Here is a 13,021-nt window from a genome sequence, read left to right as displayed (position 1 = left end):
GTGGCTGGTTTTTTGTTTGCAGCCACACATCCATTTCTGAATTCTTAATTAAGAGCAGGGTCTTGTGCCCTTTGGGCATTTCTGTGCTGTCCCACTGTCAGATCCCTGGCTTGGGGAATGAGGTTAAGCACAAGTGTCCGTTCCACTCTCCACCAGCTGTGGATGTGCCTTTCCCGCAACTACTGTCAGGCGATTCACTGCTCTCTGTCAGCATCTGCCCATACTAACTTCTCTCCCAGGAGTACTGTTTCTGCAATGCTTTTCTTTTTTTTTCTTTTTTTTTTTTACTGTTTAGCTTTAACTCAGCAACTGTTTCTCTTTGCAGAACTATTTGTAGTCCTCAAAGTTTTTCTGCAAACTTAAACATAATTTACGCAAAGCTTTAATGCCCTCCGTATCATTCCAGCTTTCTGCATTTTGCAGCTCCGGTGTTTGTAGCAGCAGCCCCTCCCTGGGAGCGTGTGCTGTGCTTTGGCAGTGCCCAGGCCTGGACTGGCAGCACAGCACTGGTGCCAGGGTGTGCTCCTCTTGCTGCACTGCGTGAAGCTTCTGGGAATTTCTGCAACAGGCCGCTCTCTGGGCCACATTTTGGGCTGTTGCTTAGGCAGTGTCCAAGTGCTCCTCACCTGCTGGAGGCTTCGGCATGGACCAAAAGCCTTTTGTTGCCTGGCATATTGGAATCGCTTTGTCCTGGTCTCACAGGGATCTTTATGGGGCTTGGTCTAAATTTCAGTTGCTTGCTTACTTGTGCACTCAGCATAGGATTATTTCTCTCTAGCCAGATCACTTACAAACTCCTCCAGGTTCCTTATTTTTCCTTGCTCAGATTAAAACCTTCTCTCACAATTTGCTTTTGAATAATATTCAAACTCCCCAGCTGTCCTTGTAGCAGTTTTAGTTAGCTTCCTTTCACTAGGTTAAACGAAAAGTCATCAATCACCTCATGCACGAGGCCTTGCTATCATTAGAAATAAAACTACTTTATAAATTGCTTCCTTTTACCTTGTTTTTATTATTGTAGACAGAGGGAGTCTCTGGCTAAATCTACAACTGTTCCGTATTTCCAGCACGTTTCTGCTCTGGCTCGGGGGGGGGGGGGCGGTAACGGGCCGCGGACGCGCAGGTGCCTCCGCGTCGCCTCGCGATGACGTCGCAGAGCGCCCGGAAGGGGCGGGCACTCGGGGCGGGCGCTCGGCAGGCGATTGGCGGGCGGGCGGGCGCGCGGCGGCCGGCGGCGCCGGAAGCGGCGGCGGGGCGGCGCCATGGGCCGGCGGCGCTGAGCGGCGCGGCGATGGCGGCGGCCCGCGGCTGCCCCCCGGCGGGCTGCGGGGACCGGGCGCTGGCCGAGCTGCTGCTGGAGTTCTCCCGTGCGCAGTACCGCGCCAAGGACGGCGGCGGCGGCGGCGCCAAGGTGAGGGCCGGGCCCGGGGCCGGGCCCGGGGGGCGGCGGCGGCGGCGGCGGGCGCTGACGCCGTGGCCTCGCGCAGGTGGAGCGGATCGAGCGGCGCTGCCTGGAGCTCTTCGGCCGCGACTACCGATACAGCGTCATCTCCAACGCGCACGGCGAGGTCTGCGCCCACTACCCGCGCCACATCGTCCTCCTGGAGCGCGACGCCGGCGCCGCCCGCGACCCGTAAGGCCCCCGGGCCCGGCCCGGCCCGCCCGGCCCGGCCCCGGGCAGCGGCTCCACGCTTTGCACCGGCGGCTTTGCCTCCCGTAGCAGTCGCGCTTCCCCGGGGCTCCCGGGAAGCCTGATTTCTTGTGCAGCAGCTCATAAGTTAAGACCTGTGACTTGGGGAGCAGGAAGGAAATGGGATGCTCCAGTGCAGCTCCGGCTCTGCTAGGCGCTGTGCTTGAGCAGGTGCAAGTGCAGGGTTGATGCCTAATGACTGCGGTGCTTTAGCTTTCCTAGAGACACAAAGAGCATGTGGCTGGGCACTGGGCTGTGGGGTATCTTGCTGCATTCGTGAGGTGCCTGTGGTCATGTTAGAGGGCCTGTGCTAAGAGAAAGTTTGGTCTGGGAAGTATCTCATGGCGCTCCAGTCCGCCTTGCACCCCAAGCAGGGACAGAACAGTCCAAGACAATCTTGGCAGAAGTAATCTGCTCCCGCTATAGTGTGTAGCTCAGAAGGTGTTTAGGCTTAGAGACTCAATGGGAGATGCTTGCTTGCTGCTTAGTGTTAGTGGATGTCAATGCGTTTCTGGACTTTGACCCACGTGCTCAGAACTGCACTAGTCTGGCTTCCCGCTGGGTTTTATCTGCTCCCTATAGCTCTAACAACAGCCTTTCATTTTCTCTCTTCCAACAAAACATAATGCAGTTCTCCAAACTTAACTGTGATTGCAACAATAACAACATACTCCAGGGTATGGTAGTTACTGTGTTTCCATCGTGATGGTGGCGTGTCTGCAGCTGCCTCGCCTGATGGCAAGCCACCCGTTGTCATACTGAACATGTGTCATTCAGATGCTGTGGCAGGAGGGAGTCTTTAGACAAAAATGACAACTGATGGACAGGTGGGAGAAATTCTGCTTAAAGACTAGAAAAGATTGAACTCCTTAGAAAGGAGAGAAGCTGAAGTCTGAAGCTGTAAATATAACTAAGAGTATCTATAGGGAAGGAAAAACAAATGATTCTATTTTTCCAGTCCTTGCAAGAGCAAAGGGCACTTATTTTTTTGGATAAGTAGTCTATTCAAAACAAGTATAATTACATTCAGTGTCTTGATTTCTTCTGAGACTTTTGCAAGCTGGCAGTGGAAATAAACATTTTACATATTGACTCTTTTTGAGCCTTGATTCGCTGTTCTAGAGAGTCATGGAAACATACTCTCCTTTGTTTTCCCCTCCTCCCCATTTTCTGCGTGATAATCTCTGTAAAAGCTGCTAGATCACTTTTACATGAATCCAGGTTTTAGTTGCAGCGTTGTACTCTATGGAATAATTGTGAAATACAAGCAAATCTTAACAATATAGAGAACATTGCACTTCTTGTGTTACAGAACGCAAGAACCTCTTCCAGTGAATGGGACACTCCCTCTAGGACCTAATGTCTTTGGCTGCCTTTCATCTTTGTATTGTTCTTACTCAGCTGGTAAGATCTCCTTGAAGTGTGCAACATGCTTCGCACTTCTGAGAATACCAAACGTTTTTCTGGAGGCAATTCTAGCTTAGGCTAACTCCATCAGTTCTGCTGGTACAGCTGTTTCTGAAGCTGTGTGGGGAGCTAGCAAAGAATGGTTATTTTTAACCCAGATGAGTTTCCGGGTCCCATTCGTTCTGTGGTTGTGCAGCTGGGGGAAGAAGAGATGTTGCTTAAGAATTCATCAGACTTTGCTCTCACTACTCTGAAACCCAGCAGGCCCATGAGGCAATGAAAGTATGAGAAGACACTGGTGTGTGGTTTTGGCTAACAGCCAGGGCAGCGTGTATCCTGTTGTTACATGCTGCTTCTCACGAGCCACGGAAAACAGTGGAGGGCATCTGACAGCCAGGAGCCTCTTCCATGTGCAAATGGCTCAGAAAGCTAATGTCCCCTTAAGAGGAGTGAGCAGATGCTGCAGGGAATGGAAAAGGAGGGACACGCTCAATTCTTGCTGTCTTAATTACTGTCACAGCACTTAATAATAGTGTCTACATCCCAGACATAGACCATGTCTTTGGTTTCTATTGCTGATTCTGTTGTGTCTGTACTCCAAATGTATAATTACAGTTGTGCATAATAATCTGAATATATATATATAGGATGTGTGAGGAACAGTTAAGTTCCAAAGCTGTTATGGCTAACCAAAGAGAAGCCTCTCTGCTTCAAGTCTGTATAAAATTTACAGTTGACAAAATGATTGCTTGCTCCTACAGAAAATGTTTCCCTTGCATTTGAAAAGAGAAATTCAGGTTTAGAGGAGGGGGGAGTGCCACAGAGAAAGTTTGTCCAGTGGTATTTTCTGGAAAACAAGCTTCTGAAAAACAAAAACACCTGAAAATTCGATAAGTAAGACTAAAAGTATGTGTGGTTCCTTCTTCCTCTTTCTCTCCCCTGCCCCAAACAATTGTAATGAGGTTCTGTCACACTGCTCTTGAAGTGTACTCTCATTTTTGAAACTTTTTTCAGTGGTACTTACTCCTGCCTATGCAAATTTAAACACTTTTTCCCTGTAAAGGAGAGAGGTTCATTCTCTTCCACCCCAGCGGGGCGCTGGACTCCCGTCTCAACCTCTGTCGCAGTCCTGCCAAGCTGATTCGATTCATTCCCCCATTCGGTGGTGCCTCTCCTGGGAATGCTGTTAGTGTGCTAGAGGTGAAACCTGTTGGCTGGTCTCTGCTCCCAGGGGAGATGCTTTTTGTATTATTTATGATCTTCCAGGGGGCTGAGTTTTGCTGTATCCCATTTCTGGATGTAGAAGCAGTGCCAAAAAGCTATTCTAGTAACACATTATTAAAGTTTTTATCGTCTTCCCCCCTGCTTTGCAAATATTTTCCATCATAAAGGAAAAAACTGAAGACAGCTGGTGCAGAGTGCGAGATGTGTCTCTTAATCTTGCACATTCATTTAAAAACAACCCCCCAACCAAATCTGTACATCAGAATCTCTCAAAGGTTTAAAATAGTTTGAGTATTAGGTGTAACACATGAAGCAGATTCTTCTGGAGCTGCTCACAGGCTGTTCCTGAGGTGTGTGTTAGTCAGATGCTCTCTGAGGAGGGTGTGCTAGTAAAGAAACAGATTGCTGAGCAGAGCTTCTGGCTCTGTTTGCAGTCACAATGCTGAGCAGAGTTTGGGTTGTGTTGATTGAGTGCGTGCTTCCATAGTTTGCATGTAATCTTGTATACACTCTGTAAAGCATAGTGGGTTAGCATTTTCCCTTTCTTTGCACTTGGCATCCTTGGGTCCAAAACATTTGAAGAAGATGAGCTTCTTGGGTTCTGATTCTTTAAATCATAGTATATGTCAAGGTTGTTTTGGAGCTAGTCAGTCAAAATAGTTATATGTAGGGGAAAAACATCAAAAATCCTAAGTGTTATCTGTGAATTCTGGGAATGCATTTATTTATTTAAAAACAAACAAACCAAAAAAAAGATAGGATTTGAAGGCCCTGATTGTGCACTCTCTGATTTCACCAGCACCACCTCCTATAATCTCTTCCATAAACAGATCAATTTCCATGTTAAAAATAGTTTATTTCTTAATTCTTCTGGGAATGCATGCTGCAGGTAGGTTACTTTAGACCCTTACTGCTGTGAGGCTTGGAAACTTAATTTCCAGCATAAAAGTACCAATTTATTCTTAGGCCAGCGTTATCCTTTGAGCTTTTTTTCTTCCCTGTTGCTAAGTTCTCTCCTTCACTCTAATGCATATATTGTTGTGTCCTCACTTAATCTTCATTTGCTCAGCCAAGGAAGCTACAACAGTTTCTTTTGCAACACAGATGCCTATCCCCTGCCCATCCTAGTGGTCTTGCTGTGCCTCTTCAAGCAGGTGTGTGTCTCCTGGGTGTAGGTTACTAGAATCAGGTGCTCTGTCTTAGCTGAGATCCTGTGCTCTGCACAGTAATGCTAGTACTTCTCTATTTTACTGGAGAATTTCCCAGGATCCTGTTTGTCCCCCCTTTCAGACTTACTGTGTTGACAACCTATTGGTGTCCAGCAATCAACCATTTCATCTAGACTCTTCTACTAAGCTTCACTGCAGGGAAGAATTGACTAGAAATTCTTGTTAATAGCCTCTAAGTGCGTGATCACCCATTTTTATATCGTTGAACATCATCTCTGTTCTACTGTGCCAATCTAGATGCTTGCCCAATTCCTTGTGGAAACTCCAGTTGTCCCCTGTGTTGACCATACTTAAAGGTCTGAGTAGTTCAGAAGTAAATTTGAATTCCTATCAAATTTACACTGCTACTTCAGACAAATTATAGGAATTTGAAGTTGCTTCCAGAATGTGTCTCAAGCCCAGAGGGCTTTTCTGTTCTGTTTTAACCAGAGAAGCAAAGAAACTTCAGCTGTGTAGATGCAGCTGACATTAATCTAGCTACCCTGCTCAGCCCACTAGCTAGTTTACAGACAGTTGTCTAATTTTTCAGTGATGGACGTATTCAAGTAACCAGAATTAAGGTTCATTGACTATTTAAGCTTTGATTCTGTTTTATTTGTTTTTTCCTGTAAAATTCATTCTGATAATCAGCAGTGCTGAGCTTCTTTTTGAAGAATGCTAGTCTGCACGTGCTAGTCTGTAGCAGATCGTTCTGCCAGGCACTGACAGTACTCATATTGCCAGCCTGCTGTTGCTCCTGAAGATGCCTGCTGTTGCAGACTGCACAGTTGGTCTCTCAAAAATAAAAAAAAAGGAGACAAAAGTGTCCACATGTGTTGGATAGCAATGGGAGTAATTCTAATGTCCTTTTGCTTGCTAACTTTGGAGCTGGTTTCTAAGCAAAAAGGATGGGGCTTGTGGCCCAGGGTGACGGTAGGCACTTCACCGCAAGAGATGCGGGGAGGTGCGCTGTATACTGAACCGAGTCTCTGTCCAATAGGTTTGAGAGCACTGTACAGGTTGGCAAACTGCAGGACCTTATCAACCGAAGTAAGATGGCGAGGTGTAGAGGACGATTTGTTTGCCCAGTCATCCTATACAAGGGAAAGGTAAAGCTTCATGAGTTACCTGTCTTAACTTGGAAAATGACATTTCTCCCTGCCATTTCATCTATGCAAACTTGTCTTCAGTGGGTTGTTACCTTTCCTAATGCTCCAAAATCTAGTCTTAGGTGCAGGCAGGCAGGCAGTCTGCAGTAATAGATAGCATGGGCTGTGTAGGCTACATAAATAATCTCTGGGGGCTTCAGGCTGTTTTTCCCCACTATGTCATGAGCATTGCACCAAAAAGCTAGTATTTTCTACATCTGTCCATTTCTTCTAAAGTACCAAAGATAACTGGCCTTTGAGAGGGGAAAGACAGCTGTTGTCACTTCCTCTGCCTTATCCTTTCTAGCAGCAAGTTCTCTTTGAATAACTTTTGTTTCTAAAGAGAAGTTTCCCTTGTATGCTCCCGGGGGGAGAGGGGAGCAAGATTACCTACGTGATCTTACGAATGTGTGGGCTTGTCTGCAAGGGGATCTACAAGAAAGTGAAATCAGATTATTTTTTATGTGGATTGCCTAAGCTGCATTGAAACCCAGCAGGAGTAATCTCATTCAGAATTTATGTAACTTAATTTAGTTTTTTTTATGCAATGTTTCTGAATTGAATTAATAGCAAAATCGTACCTGCGACAATTATAATCTGGCATGGCCAAAGCTGTCATGGGCTGAACCTACTGACCCTTATATGTAGGAGTGAACTGCCCAGTGTGGCATTGGATATGACCATCCATAATCTTATCAACAGGAATGTGAAGGATAAGGCTCAAGCAGGATGTTAACAGAGCATGAATGCTGCTAATTTATCAGGAGTTTAATGTATTAGTGAACTGGAGATGAAAATATGATTTAAAAACTAGCTACAGATTGAGGCTTTTGGGAGGCTGATGTGTTTGGAGAACTTAATCCAGGTCAGGCTGGGGTGCAGGGAAGACTGTTGAGAGGCAGTTGCTGTAGGTAGCAGCCATATCTATATAATGTGACAGCAAATGGGACATGGGCCTGATAAGACTTTTGAAGCATATGTGGTTGATAACAAAATCTTCCTCCAGTATATTTGCAGATCAGCAACACTAGCTGGCTGGGGAGAGCTCTATGGGCGTACCAGCTACAACTATATCTTCTCAGGTAAGCGAAGAACCATCTGTTACAAGCTACTGTTAGGCTGGTCAGTTCTGGGACAGTGACTGAGACATGAGACCAGGCTTTCCTGAGAGCAGGTGCAGAGCTCTATTACGGACCTACTTATGCCAGGCCCCGAATAATAGGGCAGAGCATGAAATCTGGTGTCCGTTTTCGAGTGCTGTGCTACAAGACAGTGCCATGCCTCACAATGCAAGGAGAAGAAGCAAAAGAACTTGAAGCTGAAAAGTGAGGTATGGGAAGCATGTAGACAAGTAAGGCAGCATGGTGGATTCAGGATATTGATCCTCCAAAATTGAGGTTGGGAATGAGGGAAGAGAGAGGAGAAAAGCTTGCTGTTGCTTGGGTGATCATCATGCAGCTAGCGGTGAGATATGCCAAACTCTGGGGAAGTTTCGTCAGGGGAGTTTTGAGTGTCTGGTGTATGAGATACAAAACTTAACTTGATGAAGAACTGAGCAGCACCATCGGAGTGCCCTTCCAGCTGTCAGTCATGGGACTGCAAGATTGCCTGAGATCATCTGTCCTTTGCAAGGACAAGGGAAGAGTGGGCTTTATTAGAGAACAGGCTCCTTAGGGAGAGGAAATACAGAGCGCAATTAAGAGCACTTGCATGTGGAGGGAGACCCCCAAACTGGCCTTTTGGGGGACATGTATGTGTGTAGGGCATTGGGATTGAATTGCGTTATACAAGTTTCAGTTCTTAATGTCTCCCTTGCAGGGGGTTCTGACGATGCTTGGGCAGATGCAGAAGACATTTCAGAGGAAGACTCTGCACTTAGGTTTGTGTGCGTCACTTGGATGAGAAAAAGAGAGTTTGGACCAACCCTGACTGGCTAAGACACTGAATGCTGCTCCTTCCTCCACAAGCTGGGCTTTGGTGCTGGCTTGAAGTCACCATTGAGCTTGGAATCTTATTTTCCTTGCTTTTGAAAAAGAACCTTTCATCATGTGTTTGAACATGCTGATGCTAAAGGCTGGCTAAACCCAGTGCTGAAGCCTGTTAATCCACTGCAGGAGGAAGGGTTGGGGTTTGGAAGATGTCAGGCTGTTAAAAAGGCCTCTAAATTATGCGGAAGTGTTTACTTCATTAAAAAGCACATCTCCAGGCTGGAGAAACGTTTCTGTATTTTACTTATGTGCTTGTTGCTGTAGAACAGAGTGAAATATGGCGGGGAGGGACCCTAAGCACTGAGTCTGCAATACCATTTCATTGCAGTGTGACTCTGAGCTGTGTGGACAAGACTTGTGCTTCGGGGCTTATGGCTGGAAGTAGTTTGAGAGGCACCGTGGCTGTGTCATGCAGCAGTCAAACTGACAGGGTCAGTGTTCTGTGCTGATCTGGCTTTACGTTGTACCGTGTTGCAGAAATGCAGACTCCCAGCTGTTTGACAAGGTCAGAGGGCATGACATCAAGCTGCTTCGGTACCTGTCTGTCCGATATATCTGTGACCTGATGGTGGAGAACAAGAAGGTGAAGTTTGGCTTGAAGTGAGTCTGGGTTCATTTGTTTTTCTGCAGGCTTTGAATTGCAGCTAGTAGCCCTCACTTGTGGATGGTTATTGGATCTGTACCCAGCATCCTGGGAACAGTCTTTTGAAATTTCCTACAGAAATTCAGCTAATCAGTGCTGTAAAGAGAACCCCAAGATTTTAGGCCAAAGAAAACTGTAGCAATGAGGAAGATACCTGCTTTGCTGTGTTGTCTTCTGCAATCTGAGTAGGTTTTCTCTGTAGAGCTTTAGGTGATGTGGAAATTTCAGAAAGGGGAGAGAAAAGAAGCCCTCTGTTTCTATATGAAAACAGATAAATATGCTTTCTCTGGTATTCCTCTTAGAGAAAAGCTTAAGTGTTTCTGTCCCATACCTGTCCCTTTGGATTTGGAGTTGCTTGAGTTCCACCTCTGCCCATTCCTGAGTCAAGCCATAGTGTGAGGAGATGCTACAGGTGGCTTTTTGGGTGCCAATGTCTTTGTGAAAAATACTCTTAAATGTCTGTTCTCCTCTTGTCCTGCGCAGTGTGACGTCTTCTGAGAAGGTGGACAAAGCTCAACGTTATGCTGATTTCACGCTTCTCTCCATCCCATATCCAGGTATAGGACTGATGTCCAGAGGGACTCCCAAGGGACAGATGACAATCATTTTCTGGGGACTGGGAACTACAAGTGCGCGTGGTGAAATGACTGTGGCTTCCTGAATGTTTCCTATGCTCCTTCTGGAGGGGGAAGCTCTTTTAAACTGAGAATGGTGCAATGGAACTGGAGCCTCTGCCAGTGTGAGTCAGCATTAAGCACTCTTTGAGATGGCAGAAGAATTTCTCAGCAGTTCAGTTCAAGTGCAGAGAATAAGTTGCAGAGATGGAGTTGAGGTTAAGACAAGATCTGTCAGTAGCCACCGAAGTATTTTGGCCTTTCCCATTCCTGCAACTGCAAGCTATTACTTGATGCAAAATATATTATTTGGTTCAAGCTGTCTACAGCCCCAGTTCTTAAGAGTGTTTCCTAGTCCCAGTGCTTGCAGAGAGAACCTCTATAATACATATTCAGTGCTAGGCAAAACTGTTGACCTGAGCCTGCAGTGTATGACCAAGATACAAGCCACTCCAATCTGGTCTCCCTGGTTATGTTAGTCCTTGCTCCTGCCAACCATCACTGGGTCACTTGCTGCACTCTTAAAGGTGAGCTGAATATAGCTGGCTGGCTCTGCTGTCAGGCTTGGTAATATGGCTGGAAGTGAAACTGCTGCATTTGAGGTCTGTCTGCAAAAAAGGACCCCCCCCTCCCTTTCACACAAAGATGGGGGGGGGTACAGGGAGGAAACCCCAAAGCTATTAATGGAGGCTCCAAACCCACATTTCTTAATTATTAGTTGTGGCCCTCAAAACATTTTTAAGATACTTTTTATACAGAAATCAATGACAATTCAGATAAACTGCATTAAGTTTTCTATCGAGTTTGCTGTGCAGATAGCAGAGGCATATAGAAATAAGAATACTACTTATTTTCTGTAGCAGGTGACACAGGTATAAGCTGCTTCTGTTTGTCTTACCAAACTGAGACCCTGGGAGATGGTCTAGATAAGTCCCTGTCTCTGCTCCTGTGGCTTTTGTAAAGCTTAGGTAAGGCTGCCTTTTAGGAGCTCTTTCTTGCCATGCTGGTGATGACCTGTATAAAACTGGACACCGTTCCTGCAGGTGTGACCAGATTCCTGCAGTCCTGCCTCAGAGGAGAATATTGTTGTTCAGTTAAATCCAAGTGTACACATGTAGGCTCAGCAGCCTTCTAATGACTGGCCAAATGCAGTGATATGTTCTTACTGATGTTTACAGGTTTGCACTGAAATAATTTCTGTTTTCTAATTTATGGCTGAAGTTATTCCGAGATCCTATTGTGTAGGGCAAGCGAGACACTGTCCAGTCGTGACAGTTTAGGGTGAAAGGCTTGGGTTAAAATGGTGTCTCTGTAGATATTTTTGTGCTCTCCAGTACAGAAGTCCTCTTTCCATCTGACTGGTGGTTGGCCTTCGTAGATTCCAACACTTACTGCCATTGTCCTTCGTTCTTTGCTTTAAATCTGTTTTTGTTTGGAGTTAAATCTCAACAAAGAGATGGCTTCGTGGTTGTGTGTTCTTGAGAGCTAGTCTTGTCCTTGCGTAAGGATTTTTCTCCAATTGAGTTGCTTGTGACTGGCAGGGTAAGAATCATTGTGTGTATAAGCAGTGCCTGGTGCAGAGGTGTCTTGATAATAGGGGCACTCAGGAGGTTCTCTGACTTACACAGCACCTTGGAAGAGGTGCTTCGTGCAGCCTGCAGGCAGCTGCAGTGCTAATGGTGCTGCTCAGCTGTGACTAACTGGCTGCAGTTTGCAGCAAAGATTTCAAATAGTTATTTAAGAAGAACAGAACCTAAAGGAGAGAAACTTCAGGAGGGATGGACTTGGGAGAAAACCCCAGTTACAAAGTTCATGGAAGGGAGAAGCATTTCTTGTATCTGTATTTTTTTTTTATGCTGCACTTGGCAATATTAAAAGTATGAAATTAAGCAAGACAGGCAGTAGGTAAAGTGTCATCTGGAGTTTTGCTTCTGCACCTTAACAGAGTGAGCATGTCTGTGCATTGAGGGGGTGGTTACAGTGGCTCACTTCCTCCGGCAGTGTCTGGTAAATCTCCCAGGGCTTACCTGGGATGCATTTGGAGGCTACCTTGGAAGTTGTTGTGTATCTGCTTCCTTCAGATAGGGCAAGTCTGGTGTTTGAGAGAGGAGATGTAATGTGGGAGAATCCACAGGCTCCTCTGACAGAGCTGTTACCTGCAGCAGATGCCCTGTGGTATTTGACTTTCCCCAGGGTTCTGCCAACACCTCCCTTTGCTAGTTTCTTCTCAGTAAGGATGTCAGGCTGATGCCTCAGATCTGTGCAAAATCCAGTGGTCGTGGAAAGCACGGGTCATTCTGTGAAACCTGTTGTTTGGGAAGATATGAAATATATCTCTCAAACTCCAGATTTACTATGCTTTTAGAGTTTTCCCTTTGTCTGCTGTGTGAGTGAGCTCACTGCTTGTTGCTGCTGAGAGGCCATGCTGCCAACTGTACTTATTACTGCTCTTCACTTCCCACAAGCAACAGTTTTGATTGGCTTGATGCTTTGGGGCTCTGGGCTGCCAGCACTTTCAATCCCATAGGGCAGTTCAGTTGTTAGATATCGGTTAGCCCAACCGTTGTTCATTACCTCTTTTCTTGCAGGCTGTGAATTTTTTAAGGAGTACAAAGATCGGGATTATACAGCTGAAGGTCTCATATTTAACTGGAAACAGGTACATGGATATTACAAAATGGAAAGCTGTGGGCTTTAGTGTGCTTAAGTCCTGTCTCAAAGAGTTCTTGAATTATGGTATAAATGTTGTATGCTTATTCCCAATCACAAGGAGGAAATCAGCAGGACAAAACAGTTAGTGAAGGTACTAAATGAATCATTCATTATAAAAGTCGGATGTAAAATAAACGAATCGTTATCCCTAACTCTAGGATACTTGACTTCTCATAGGAGACATAGGTTGCTCCTGTTTTTTGTATCAGTGATATTTCATTGAGAGCCTCTGTTCTCAGTTTTGTATTCATATTCTCTCTCCTGCTGGAGGAGATGGTTGAGTAAGCAGGAACAGCCCAATAGGAGTTCAGAAACTAAAATACCTTATCCCTAGCTTTCTGTGCTCTTAACAGTGAAAAGCTTGTCTTGTCCACTAGTCATCCCTCC

General features: G+C 45.8%; 1 protein-coding gene across 4 annotated transcripts in view; it reads left to right on the top strand.

The window, feature by feature from the left end:
• Positions 1-1,291: 1,291 nt before the first annotated feature.
• MTMR14 (myotubularin related protein 14) overlaps positions 1,292-13,021 on the top strand; it is a 32,810-nt gene continuing 21,080 nt past the window's right edge. Inside the window, exons 1-8 of one of the 4 annotated variants that reach the window (XM_062585334.1) lie at positions 1,292-1,411; positions 1,488-1,633; positions 6,530-6,638; positions 7,684-7,759; positions 8,496-8,556; positions 9,143-9,265; positions 9,792-9,865; positions 12,511-12,581. In XM_062585334.1, coding sequence (XP_062441318.1) covers positions 1,292-1,411; positions 1,488-1,633; positions 6,530-6,638; positions 7,684-7,759; positions 8,496-8,556; positions 9,143-9,265; positions 9,792-9,865; positions 12,511-12,581 — 780 coding nt within the window. Of the gene's footprint in view, positions 1,412-1,487; positions 1,634-1,844; positions 1,862-3,002; positions 3,095-6,529; positions 6,639-7,683; positions 7,760-8,495; positions 8,557-9,142; positions 9,266-9,791; positions 9,866-12,510; positions 12,582-13,021 lie in introns of those variants that run through there. The other 3 variants (XM_062585337.1, XM_062585336.1, XM_062585338.1) reach the window with 3 other exon arrangements.

This window comes from Rhea pennata, chromosome 12, assembly GCF_028389875.1.
Source record: "Rhea pennata isolate bPtePen1 chromosome 12, bPtePen1.pri, whole genome shotgun sequence".
Taxonomy (NCBI): Eukaryota; Metazoa; Chordata; class Aves; order Rheiformes; family Rheidae; genus Rhea; species Rhea pennata.
Note: the sequence above shows the minus strand (reverse complement) of the source record. Positions and strands in the feature narration are given on the sequence as shown.